Source organism: Tupaia chinensis, unplaced genomic scaffold (assembly GCF_000334495.1).
Source record: "Tupaia chinensis unplaced genomic scaffold, TupChi_1.0 Scaffold000708_1, whole genome shotgun sequence".
In the NCBI taxonomy this organism is placed as follows: Eukaryota; Metazoa; Chordata; class Mammalia; order Scandentia; family Tupaiidae; genus Tupaia; species Tupaia belangeri.
In genome coordinates this window covers 1,957,293-1,970,131 of record NW_006160231.1, presented here as the reverse complement: position 1 = coordinate 1,970,131, position 12,839 = coordinate 1,957,293, and the positions used below count along the sequence as shown (strand labels likewise).

The window sequence follows — 12,839 nt, the reverse complement described above, 5'->3', positions numbered from 1 at the left end:
GGCAAGCTCTTACTTAGGCGTGCAGAACCCTCTATTCGTAATAAATTTCATGACATAACCTTCCATGACACTAGAGAGTGTACACAGGAACTCTGGCAGCGATGAAAGCCTAAACAGAGCTGTAGGCCGCAGGGGAGAGGCTGGAAGAAACGGGGTAGATTGAAGCTGTAGGGTGGATTGTGACAGTAAGTTACAAACCCATTGTGGTTTATAAGCCATTCGGTTATGAAATACTGTGGACTTTGTTGCTCACTTACTTACTGGGTTGTTAAAAATTGTGACCCAAATAAAATGCAAGGTGTGTTGAGGTTGTCTTTTTCATTCATTATCTGTGTTTAACCTGAAGTTCCCTGGAGTACTACCGTGGGATGCTCCTACTTACTGTTCCATTGCTTATCTGTGCCACACTTTCGTCTTATAACCAAATGAGGTCACACTCTTAGAACTTAGCTTTGGAGGGAACCTCTTCTAACTGCCTCATGTCCGAGGCGTTAATCTGATAGGTTAAGTGACGGACACAACATCTGCATGCCGACTTCTCTGTGACAAAGCTGGGATTCGAACTCTAGTCTTCAGTTCTCAGCTCTGAATGCGTCCTGCCGTGCTTGTCTGATGTGTTGAAATCATGGTGGCCTTTGGTAGCAACAAAATGTTTAATTACGAGTGGGGAGAATGTGGGGCTAGAAAATCCAAGTGTCCAGCGGGGGGCACAGTGGCTAAGACGGCTGGATCCTACGTGGCCAACAGCACCATCTGAGCCCCAGACCCACAGCTTGAAAACACGCAGTGGGCATAGCCGGACTCCAGAGGAAAAGGGAAGGGATTCCAGCATGGCCCCCAACTCTGAGAGGTGCTTTTTCATCCCCCAACCCTGCCCCCGTTTCTGGTGGGTGCATGCGCCCTATAGCAAAAACAAAAGAAAAAGACGAAAACCCAAGGGATATATATATTGAAATCTGTATTTTTTTCCTAAGTCATTATTCTTTAAGAAGTCAAACTTTTGCTTTGCTTATGGATGCACTACAATAAAAATGTAGGCAAATAATAAAAATATTTGCCTTCGCACAACTATCTAGGATAACAATTTCGCTTTTCCCACCAAGGACCAGAAGTACTCTCAAGTAATAAGCACAACAAAAAGTGGTCTTAAATAAAGAGAAGTATGAGCCGTTGCTGTCACAGTTGCCCTTCTCAGCTTCTGAAATTGCCCAGAACTGGGTCTTTCGCTTGCATCCACAGGTGACTAACTTTAGTAGTTCTGTCATGGTTCACTGCTAGCTGCAGGTAATACCTTCTAATTAATTACCTGATGTGAGTCATCAGGTACAGTCATATCCATTCACCTTTCATAAGGAAACCAGGCACCGGCTCTCCTGTCACATCAGGATGGAAGCTGAGAATGACAGTGCCAAGGGAGTTGGAGGGCAGTGTACCACTCTCTGGAAAGGGGCCCCGGCGCCCACATTTGTAGGCTGCATGCATTTCGTGGAGTATTTCTGCATCATTTTCTGGGGTTTGATAAAAGACAAGAGGAGATGACAGGGGCCTCTGACAATGCCAAGGAAATGAGGACCCAGAGAATAGCCAAGGGGAGGCTGACAGGGAACTGCCTTCATTCCCTCAGTCCTGTTACTGCGGTCCTGGCTCCAGTCAGGAAGAGGAGCCGGGTCCTGAAAGTAGGCGGTCATCCTGGCATGGAGTCGGGAAATAGAAGTGGAAAGGGGAGAGAGGTAGGAAAAGGAATGCGAAGGTGTGGTGGCAGGGACTTCCCCCCCGTGGCCACCCGCTGAGCCAGGGCACGTTTACCAAGACTGGAGACAGGGTGACTCGTGCCTGCAGCTTCCTGTCCACAGGTCCTGCTGTAGGTCTGTCCAGCTAATGGTGCTGGCTTGAGAGAAAGTGATGGAAACCCAGGAACCAGCTGAGACAGATGCTCTGTTTACCGTCTTTGTAAGACAGGGAACTCAGGAATAGTGTGAATCAGCAGCTGGAAGGAATTCCGAGTCTGTGTGCCAGCGACGGACGTTAACCCTGTCGAGGACGCTGGGTCTCGCATCACACCTCCTGAACGGCTGCCGTCTGTGTAGCCTGGAATGTGAGCGTCCAGGGATGAAGATAGGATGTGCAGAGTTCAGGAAGGATTCGGTGCAGGAATCTTGCCTTTCTGTCAGCCCGACTTACAAATGTTTTTGTGCAAAACGTCAAATTTGCATAAGCAAATTATCTCCTTGCTAATTTGCCTCATTTCAGGATTTAAAAGGTTTTAAGATGAATTCTTAATCATTTTTTTATAATTATTTTATTTGTTTATTTTAGTTTGAGCAGAGAGAGACAGAGGGTGAGAGTGAGAGAGAGAGAGGAAGTGAGAAAGCAAGCCACCAGATTCAGGACTCGAACCCTGGTCGGCAACGTGGGAGTGTCCAGCGCCTTAACCACCATGCCACCTGCTGGTCCCCAGAATTCTTAATCATTTTAAAACTGAAAAGGTATTACTATCTTTTCCTAGTTGGTTCATTAGTTTCTAAAGTTGGCTATTCAACTTTTGGTTTTTAAGAGACTTTTTGCCTTAGGGCATGTGCAGTTGCCGGAGAGAGAGACAGACAGAGACAGGGAGAAAGTGAGAAATCATGCCCCATTGGGGAAGGCCATGCCGCACTCCTTTTTCCTCCATTTTCTTCTCAGATCTTCGGCATTTACACACACATGCCCAGTGTGCGTTTCAAGCTACGGGATCTGGGACTGACCATGATTGACCATGCGGGAGCCCAGCGACATAACTGCTATGCCATCTGTTGGCCTCACTATTCAAGATATTTTTAAAGTGGATTTCATTGAGGCCAGCCCATAGCCTAATGGTTAAGGGAGCCAGATCCCACATGATTGACTGCAGTTCAAATCTTGGCTCCAACAGCTTGAAAACACACCGGGCATGCACGTGTGCCCAGATCCCAGTGGGATGGAAAGGAATCGTGATGTGACCACGACCCACTGGGCAGTGCTTTCTCTCTCTCTTTCTCTCTGCCAAGAGCACACACCCTCTAGCACTTGAAAAAAAAAAAGAGGAAGTCAAGGGGCCAGCCCTGTAGCCTATGGGTAAAGGGACTGGATCTCACATGGCCAACCAGGAGCCTTGAAAATCAAGCAGGGAAGGTTACGTGCATGCCCCAGCTCTCAAAAGGGCAGAGAGGGAACCAGCAGTTAGCGTAATGGCTATGTTGCTGGACTCCCACGTAGTCAAGTCCCAGACCCGGTGGCTTAAAACTCACGCTGGGCGCGTGTGCGTGCGTGCCCAAGATCCCGAGAGGAGAATGGAGGAGAAGGGATTGCGGCGTGACCATCCCCCCTGGGGGGTGATCTCTCGCTTTCTGTCTCTATGTCTCTCTCTGTCTGTCTGGCGAGCGCACGTGTCCTATAGTGGGAAAAAAAAGGCAGAGAGGAGGACTGTGGTGTGGGCACGTACCATTGGGGATGCTTCCTGTCTTCTCTCTGTCTCCCCATCTTTCTCTGGGAAGCATGCACACCTGGCAACTCAAAAAAAAGGGGGGGAATGTTGGTCCAGCTGTGCTGTGGTGGTTAAGGCACTGAATCCACATAGCCGACTTTGTGGTTCAAGTGCCAGATCCGGTGGCTTGAGAAGTATGCCAGGCACCGTGTTTGTGCGTGCCCAGAAATGCCGAAAGGAGGGAGAAATGGAGAAGGGATAGCAACATGACCATTCTCCGTGGAGGGTTCTCTCTCTCTCCCCTGTCTCCATCAAGTGCATGTACCCTCTGACAAAATTTTTTTAAGAGGATTTTATTCTAATCATGTAACATTAGCTGTAAGAGTGAATGTTTTTCCTTTTTTTAAAATTAAAAAAATTTTTAAAGCACGGTATGAGCTATTAAAGGTGTCCCCTGATTCGTCTTTGAATCTTGTGAAGTGCTTTCATTTTTTTTTATGTAGGAACTTTTTTTTTGGCTCCCTTTACAATGTTGACAAGTAACTTTTCCAATGGCATTAAAAATTCCTTCTCCTTTTCCCTCTGAAACAAGTAAACAGCATCATCCTAGACATTAAAAATATTCTCCAGAGCACCCCTTCCTGCAGAAGAGGCAACCTCCAGGGGTTAAGTGCCAGGGTACAGGCCCTGGGGATCCATAAAGGTTCCCGTGTCCCTGAGGCTGTGCAGGTCTCCTGCTGTTAAATGTGTGTACCCGCCCAGCTCCCACTTTCCTGGGATGCTTGGAAACCGACTCTGTGCTGCTTACCAGCTACTGTTACATTATAAGGTTACTGTGCAGGTACAGGTGTTAGAAGATGCGTGAGTTACATATAGCAGGGGAAAGTCTAAAATAGGAACTAGAAGAGGGAGGGAATTAGATCAAGAAACTGTAAAATATATTCTGCTTTACTGAAATCCAGTGGAGCGTGCTGAGGATCGCTGGGGTCGGCATTTTCCTATCACTTCTAGATGTAAGCCACCAGGGCAATTTTAGTTTGTTTAATGCTGTGCTCAACACTTAAAGCAAGTCTTTGAGGGACCAGTGGATGGCGTAATGGTGACATCACTGGGCTCCCATGTAGTCAACCGCAGTTTGAGTTCTGGAACCCAGTGGCTTAAAACTCATACCAGGTGCATGTGCATGCGTGTGTGTGAGCGTGCCCAAGATCCCGAGAGGGGAATAGAGGGGAAGGGGTTGCAGTGTGGCCATCCCCCCTGGGGGGTGATTTCTTACTTTCTGTCTCTCTGTCTTTGTCTCTCCAGCGAGCACGTGCATCCTATCGCAAAAGTCCTCTCTGAAAAGGAAAAAAAGAAAAGTGCTTGGCTTATAATAGATACTTAGTGAACAATTGTTCAAACGGGTTTGAAAAACTTTTTGGCTGGTTAATCTTAGAGAGCACCCCATTCTCTAAAATCAGATAAAATGTCTGTGAACCTCCACTAAAAGTCATTTGGGTCCAGATGGTTGAAGTTGCTCCTGCCACCTGCCCCTGTAGGGCGGTGAAATGGTCCTCTTTTGCCTAAGTTGGGGAATACTATTGGATTCACGTGGCGAGGGGAGTTCCTTTATTCATTTATTTATTTTTGCTATAGGGCGCGTGTGTTTGCCAGAAAGACAGAGAGAGACAGAGAGAAAGCAAGAAATCACCCCCCCAGGGGGGATGGCCACACCGCAATCCCTTCTCCTCCATTCTCCTCTCGGGATCTTGGGCACGCATGCACACACACCCAGCATGAGTTTAAGCCACTGGGTTCAGGACTCAAACCATGGTCGACTACATCGGAGTCCAGCAACATATCCATTACGCTAATTGCTGGTCCCGAGAGGTCCTTAATGAAGGCAGAACAAGTGAGCTGGCCAGCCCTCCTGCCTCTCCCTGCTTTCTTGGAATTTACTGATATTTAGCGATGAATTTAATTTTCCTTCATCATCATCATGCGTATACCGAGTAAATCAAAGTCTTTAGAATTGGTAGGAATAGGTCCTACTTTTTAGAAGTACAATGGGGTTGGTTTGTCATTCATACGCTAGAATGAGGGGAACTGGCTGGTTTGAGGACCCGTGTTCTCATGGAGCAGGTGTTCTTGAATGGGGACAGGCCGGCCAGAGCCGGCCAGCTGTCAGCAGCAAATGCCCCCGGTGAGTGCTGCTTTTCGGCCCGCCGTGCTCCGCACGGTGCTCGGCAGAGGAGGGAGAGAAACGGGAAAGACAAGATGCAGGTAGTAGGGGCAGACAAGGACAGGGACAGATTGGAGAGCTTTATGGCAAACTGCAGAGAAGGATGATTTGAAAACGGACAGTGGCTGAAAGTTGCCACACCTGTTGGTGTCAGCGGGCACGTGACTCTGCCTTACTCTGCCTCCCAGGCGAGCACGGATACACAGAGTGTCATCTGTGTTGCATCCTGTTTATGTCTTCTTTACCTGGGCTCAAATTGCTATATGTAAATATTGTTTCTACCCTGGTTAGTCTTAAATACAGCTAATGAATTGAGAGCCCTAAACGGGTAACTAGTCCTTTCTCCAGAAATACAGCTTGGTTTTGTTAACTGGAATCTTCATCCAACCGACTACGAAATGCATTCAGCTGTTTGTTTAGACCTCCAGAAACTCAGAGCCAGCACGCGGATGTTTAACCCCACAGAGGCTCAGTTTATGGCCCAGGCTCACACCTGCCTGGACCCAGAGCCGACGTGCCCAGGAGGCTGAGGGAAGAGGATGGTGAGCTCGAGGCCATCAAGACCCGGCCTCTTCGGAACAAAACAGCAAAGACAGCAAAGCTAGTGTTCTTGAATGCAGAGGTGACATGTACCAGGCCACGGAGGATTCCGGCTCACTGAGATTCACTCCATCCTCCCTCTGAATAGCACTCATGTCCTGGGGGAGTTCTTAGACTTAATCTTTTTTTTTTTTTTTTTTTTTTGGGAGGTTTTTTCAAGGCACGTGACTCTGCCTTACTCTGCCTCCCAGGCGAGCACGGATACACAGAGTGTCATCTGTGTTGCATCCTGTTTATGTCTTCTTTACCTGGGCTCAAATTGCTATATGTAAATATTGTTTCTACCCTGGTTAGTCTTAAATACAGCTAATGAATTGAGAGCCCTAAACGGGTAACTAGTCCTTTCTCCAGAAATACAGCTTGGTTTTGTTAACTGGAATCTTCATCCAACCGACTACGAAATGCATTCAGCTGTTTGTTTAGACCTCCAGAAACTCAGAGCCAGCACGCGGATGTTTAACCCCACAGAGGCTCAGTTTATGGCCCAGGCTCACACCTGCCTGGACCCAGAGCCGACGTGCCCAGGAGGCTGAGGGAAGAGGATGGTGAGCTCGAGGCCATCAAGACCCGGCCTCTTCGGAACAAAACAGCAAAGACAGCAAAGCTAGTGTTCTTGAATGCAGAGGTGACATGTACCAGGCCACGGAGGATTCCGGCTCACTGAGATTCACTCCATCCTCCCTCTGAATAGCACTCATGTCCTGGGGGAGTTCTTAGACTTAATCTTTTTTTTTTTTTTTTTTGGGAGAGATTTTCACTATAGGGCGTGTGCGCTTGCCAGACAGACAGAGAGAGACATAGAGACAGAAAGTGAGAAATCATCCCCCAGGGGGGATGGTCATGCCACAATCCCTTCTCCTCCATTCTCCTCTCAGGATCTTGGGCATGCATGCACACGCGCCCGGCATGAGTTTTAAGCCACCGGGTCCGGGACGTGAACCTTGGTCGATTACGTGGGAGTCCAGCGACATAGCCATTACGCTAACTGCTGGCCCCTACCCAGCATGTTTTTCAAATCGTCGTGTTTGAGATGCTAGCAGTGTTGACCGGTAGAATCCAGCTGCTTAACCACCACACCCAAAGTACCCAGTTATTTTAAGCAATGAATTTTAACCATGACAAAATAACTTCTTCCAGGCCCTTGAAATTCCTTACAGTGGACATCGAGGCTACCTGAAGTCCACCCAGTCGGGCGTCCCATTGCCCCTGGGCACCTGCAGTCGGGCACATGTTCATTAAAGACCCCGAGGCAGTGACAGTGCAGGTTCAGGTCCCAGGCGTGGCGGCCATGCTGCTCACGCTCTGCCTGGTGAGGAAGCCGAGGCGCGGACTGGCACCCAGGGGTCCAGGGCAGTGCAGTGTCCAGGTGCTCTGTGGAGGAGTCTGCGTGTCTTTTGGCCCCCATGCGGGTGGGCTGGTTACTCTTGTAGATGTTATTGCTCAGAACAGGGTGGAGGTTGGTGGGCCTGCACCCAGGGAAGGAGACCGGCCATGGCTGCATATACACACAGCCCATTGACCACCCTTGAGTGCCCACACACTGCATGCCCGAGGTGTGTCTGACGAGCCTGGCAGAAGGCAGATATCAATACAAAATGGACAGCCACAAGATTGGCCAGGATTGAAACCAGAGAAAGGAAAGCCGGGGGCAAGCAGGCGGCATGGTAGTGAAGGTGCTGGAGTCCCACATGGCCGACCACTGTTGGAGTCTTAGACCTGGTGCCTTGAAAAGCGTGCTGGGTACATGTGTGCGCACCCAAAGTCCGGAGAGGAGAATGGGAGATTGGGGGTGCGGACATCTCCCCAGGAGGTGACTCTCACCCTCCCTCTCTCTGTCTCTCTGGCAAGCGCACGTGCCTGTGACAGAAACCTTAATTTAAAAAAAAAAGGCGTTTAAATATTGGAAGGTCTTGGAAACCAGAGACTAAGTTAGATGTTCTGAGATTTAGTGTATTTTGTTTGGAGTTCTTTAAAATGTGACAGCCCATGTATGCCAGTTAACCAGAGCGTCGACCTAGTGGAAGCAGCCAGACCCCAGCCCACTCAGACGGCGACTTTACACTGTTCCTGGTAGTGAGAGGCCGGGCTTCTTGCCCTTTTCCACCCTGATTCTTAGTTTACTTGAGCATGAGAGTGGGAAACTTGGAGCTCCTGAATCCCAAAGCACTGGCAAGAGCCTGTGTGTTTGCTTTAAGAACAGACTTTGTTCGACTTGAGGTCTTACCCTGCTATCAGTTAAAATGGAGGGGGTGGGGGGAGCCACGCTCATTACTCTTGTTCTTATTGATTGATTGATCGAAGAGGTTTTTGATGTGTGTCACACACACACACACAATTTTACTGCTTAGGTTTAAATAAAGACAGACACAATCTAAATTATTGGGCAAATGGCGCTAGGGTTAAGGCTGCTAGGCCCCACATGGCTGATTGCGTGTTTAGAGTCCTGGACCTGGTAGCTTGAAAAACATGCCGGATGCAGGTGCCAGTGAGTCCGCCCACGATCCCAAGAGGGGAATGGAGGAGGAGGGGTTGCAGCATAGTCATCCCATCCCTGGGGAGTGATTTCTCACCTTCTCTCTCTGCCTCTCTCTCTCTGGTTAGCACACATGCTCCACAGCAAACGTAAACAACAAAAACTATTCAAAGCTGTCAGATCAGGAGGATGTATTGAAAGACTGAATAAAAAGGCAGGGAAAGGCCCAAATGTCCATCATTCGAAGACAGGTTAATATGGTTCAGGACGTGCACGTAGAAGGAAACAGAATGGAGATGCTGCCGACCAGTATGGGAACATCTCCGGGATGTTACTGTGAGGTGACACAAAGCAAGATGCAGAGGAAATGTGGAAGACCAGACGTCTCTGTCAGAAGAGGGGGAAAGTAAGATATATTAGCCATTATTTGCAGAAAGAAACTGAAGGATACCCAAATGACGCGTGCAAGTGTTTGGTGCAGGGAAGGGTAGTGGGAAGAAGACTCTTCACACTGCAGCATCTCACAATGTTGTTGTTTTTCGGGAGATTTTCGCTATGGGGCATGTGTACTCGCCAGAGAGACAGAAAGAGAAACAAAGTGAGAAGTCACCCCCATGGGGGCAGCCACACTGCAGTCCCTTCTCTTCGGCTCTCCTCTGGAATTTTGGGCACACGTGCACACGCACCCAGTGTGAGTTTCAAGCTGCCGGAACTTGAACCGGAATCATCCATGTGGGAGACCAGCACCTCAACCACTGCGCCGCCTGCCGGCCCTTTAACGTTTGAATTGTGACTGTATGGCCTATTCAGAAACGAAAATATTTTTTAGCAGTTTTAGACAAGGACGTTGTCTAAATATGATCTTGCATGGTTAGATAAGGCGCAAATTAAGCCTGATCTTGTTTAAGCCCATTTGTCTCTCTGTGCCTGAGCCCAGGTACCCTTTGGGATGTGGTCAGTTGCAGGCCCCTGTGTTTTGAGGAGGAAGGGGATGATTCTGTAGGGTAGTTTAAATTCCAACAGCTTTGGTAGGAAACCAAAAGGGCAAGTCTGTATTTAAATAGTTTCTTTAGCTTGTTAAGGTTTCTTGAATTTAACTTACTATTTTTTTTTTCCAAGTAACTGGAAACCTTAAAACATACTCACGGTCCACAGTAAGGATCTTTTGCCCATGCCTTAGTGAATACAAGAAATGGACTCAAATTATGATTTTAAACCCGTTTTTATTTCTTATTGAACTTTGTGTGCTGGAGAAAGTGTTAATGTCTGTGGGTTTGTCTTTACAGGAGCAGGAAGATTCAGATCCGAAACATCCCTCCTCACCTGCAGTGGGAGGTAAGCCCGTGTTACCGTTTACTGGGTTACCAAGATCTTTTATCCCTTTTCCGTTCCCTTTCATATTTAAAACTTAAAGGTCCTCCAGTTTTTGCACAAAGGCTCTGAGTCCTAGCTCTTCCTTTCTCAGTAGCTAAAGGTGGGAGATCGGCCCTGAGTCGGGGACATACTTGGCTTTCCTCACTCCCATCATCTGTCTTCTCAAGTGCCTCACCCCAAGCACCAAAAACAAACCTTGAATCAAGATGCATATACGTGGATTGTGGGTTTTATCTCATGAGTCTGTAAAACACTTTTATCTTTTCAAATAATTTTAAACATTAGAAAACCAACAAAATAGAAAGTGTTAGTTTGAGCAGATTTTTTTATTTTGAATCAGTTGTGACGAGTAACAGCTAGGATGCATTTTCAGAGTTGTAAAGTTTCTTATAAAACTGCTACCTTAAAACAAGATAGAATGTGGGGAGTGGATTGCATTATTTAAAAACAAATTGCCCTACGTTTTATTCCTCAACCCAAAAGAAATCAAAGTAGCCTGAAAGGAAACAGAATGTTTTGTCTAGTGTTTTCATTGCTTTAAAAAAAAAAAAGACATTTTATCATGGAAAATGCCAAACATACACAGTGCGTTACTTTGTAAAAGAAGAAAATCTCTGGGGGAAACCGGAGGAAGAACTGCTACATCTTCTGGGGAGAGGAGAACCTTGTGCTCCTCCTCGGCTCCTCCTTGTTCCAGGAGCAGTCGTGGCATGGTGACGATTGTGGTTAGCAGCTACCAAGGCTCAAAGCCTACTGTGTCATCGTAGAGAGCAGAATATTTAGGAGCCAACAGGCACGTGAAGGCCCTATGTATTTATTCAGTTCTGTGTTATGAGAAGACCTGAAATAGCAGTTGGATTCGATTGTCCATGTACCTGTTGTCGCTCTGCCTCCGTTGGCTGGGAAACGCCACTGCTCCGTTTTTGGTACAATCTTACCTGCCCATTCTGATATGGACGCTTTCTTTCAGGTCTTGGATGGACTTTTGGCTCAGTATGGGACGGTGGAGAATGTGGAACAAGGTAATAAGTAGGAAATAAGCTTATTGAGTTTTAGAGAGAGAAATGACCTGTTACTTCTTACGGGCTGGGTAAGAAAGTCATCCTTACATGTTCCCTCCTGCTGTCTCGTCAGGAGCTGGGAGTCTCCCTTCCCTTCCCTACCGTACCTACTCCAGGAGAAATGGCAAATTGACAGGGCTTCGAATCAAGCTCCCTGGAGGGCATGTGTGTATAGCAGTGTGTCAGATAGCTGTAATGTAATAGTTTCTCTATTCAACGAATAGGATTTCACCCTACAGTAGCTTACCATGGACCTACTGACCCATGAGTAGTTCTCCATGGGGGAAATGCTCATGATTATTTTTTGTTTGTTTGTTTTTAAATTTGCTACAGGGGCATGTGAGCTCACAGGAGAGAAATGGGGTGGGGGCAGCACTTCCCAAGGAGGGTGGCCATGCTGCAATCCCTTCTTCTCCATTCTCCTCTTGGGACTTGGGGCACACATGCCCAGCATGTCTTTCAAGCCCCTGGGTCTGGGCCTTGAACCAGTCATCCAGACGCCTCGATCCCTCACCATCTACTGCCCACGATCTGTCTTTTACACAAGCTTCCTGCATGGTTGGTGTGTGCACTCAAGTGTGAGAACCAGTTTGGAATAGTGCTGCAGATACTCAGAAGGTACTTAACTTTTCTCTCTGCTGCCCTCATTGTTCTCTTCTAAAGCATAAACAGCTATGCTGTTAGGAGGAGGGGAAAAGGGTTCCTGAAACCGATACCCTGTGTAGCTCTTCCAGAGTCCTGGAAAGGTCGAGTCCTAGCTCTGATATGACAGGCTGTAGGTAACATGTGACGAAGATGAGTTTTGCCTCGGCCTGGGAAGCAGAATCCCCTCCTCTGCGTCTCACTGACGCGTTTTCCACGTGTGTAAAGGGGAGAGTAGTTTCCACCGCTGCATTACTGATTAGCTGTGGCACCCAGAGGGAACCTGCGGAAGGGCTATGTAGACAGTGGGATCATTAATAATCCTAATGGACTGTGAAGGTTCACTAGGGAAAATCATAGACGAACCCGTTTTCTCAAATGAAGGCTGGTTTTAGGCATCCATTTAATTAATTACGTTTTTAAAAAATATTTTGCCAGAGGGTACATGCACTCACTGGAGAGAAAGTGAGGGGCACAGTGAGAAAGCTTCCCTGATAAGAGATGGTCATATGGTCCCTTCTCCACCATTCCCTCCTTTTGATTTTGGTCACGCCCACACACATGCCTGGAGTGGAAGCCTCTGAGTCTGGGCCGCGTTGCAGGGTCAGCCGTGTGGAATCCAGCCATCTTCATCGTACCACGGGCCGGCCTGGTTCAGTAGTTCCAAAGCAGTCATTGTTCAGATGTTCCCCCCCTTACGAGTATGCCCTGCCCATGGGGAGGGGAAAGAGCTCAGGAAGCAGACATGGTTCACAAGGGTTCGAACCCCCTCAGCATGGACACGAAGGCATTGCAAAGCTGGATGGAGAAGGCGAGCTGGCCTTTCAGACACACACTGTCAAAGTTCCTAGCCAGGGCTACGTAAGAATGCAGGGCGTGGTATGCAGGAAGAAATACCCCAGGCCCTGGGCCCTTTTGGCTGCCAGGCACAGGGGCTCTGGGGCCGCCCTTGCCAGCTCCCTCAGCTACGGCAGACCAGTTGGGCTATTGTTTTGTCCTACTTCACGGGGGAATCCTGATTCAGCA

General features: G+C 48.0%; 1 protein-coding gene across 1 annotated transcript in view; it reads left to right on the top strand.

Annotated features, from left to right (window-relative positions):
• The window catches only part of IGF2BP2 (insulin like growth factor 2 mRNA binding protein 2), a gene marked incomplete at its 5' end in the record, with an annotated part of 193,384 nt that overhangs the window by 134,787 nt on the left and 45,758 nt on the right, over positions 1–12,839 (top strand). The window contains 2 exon segments of the mRNA XM_014592544.1: positions 10,023–10,071; positions 11,081–11,132. Of these exon segments, the coding sequence (XP_014448030.1) occupies positions 10,023–10,071; positions 11,081–11,132 (101 nt within the window).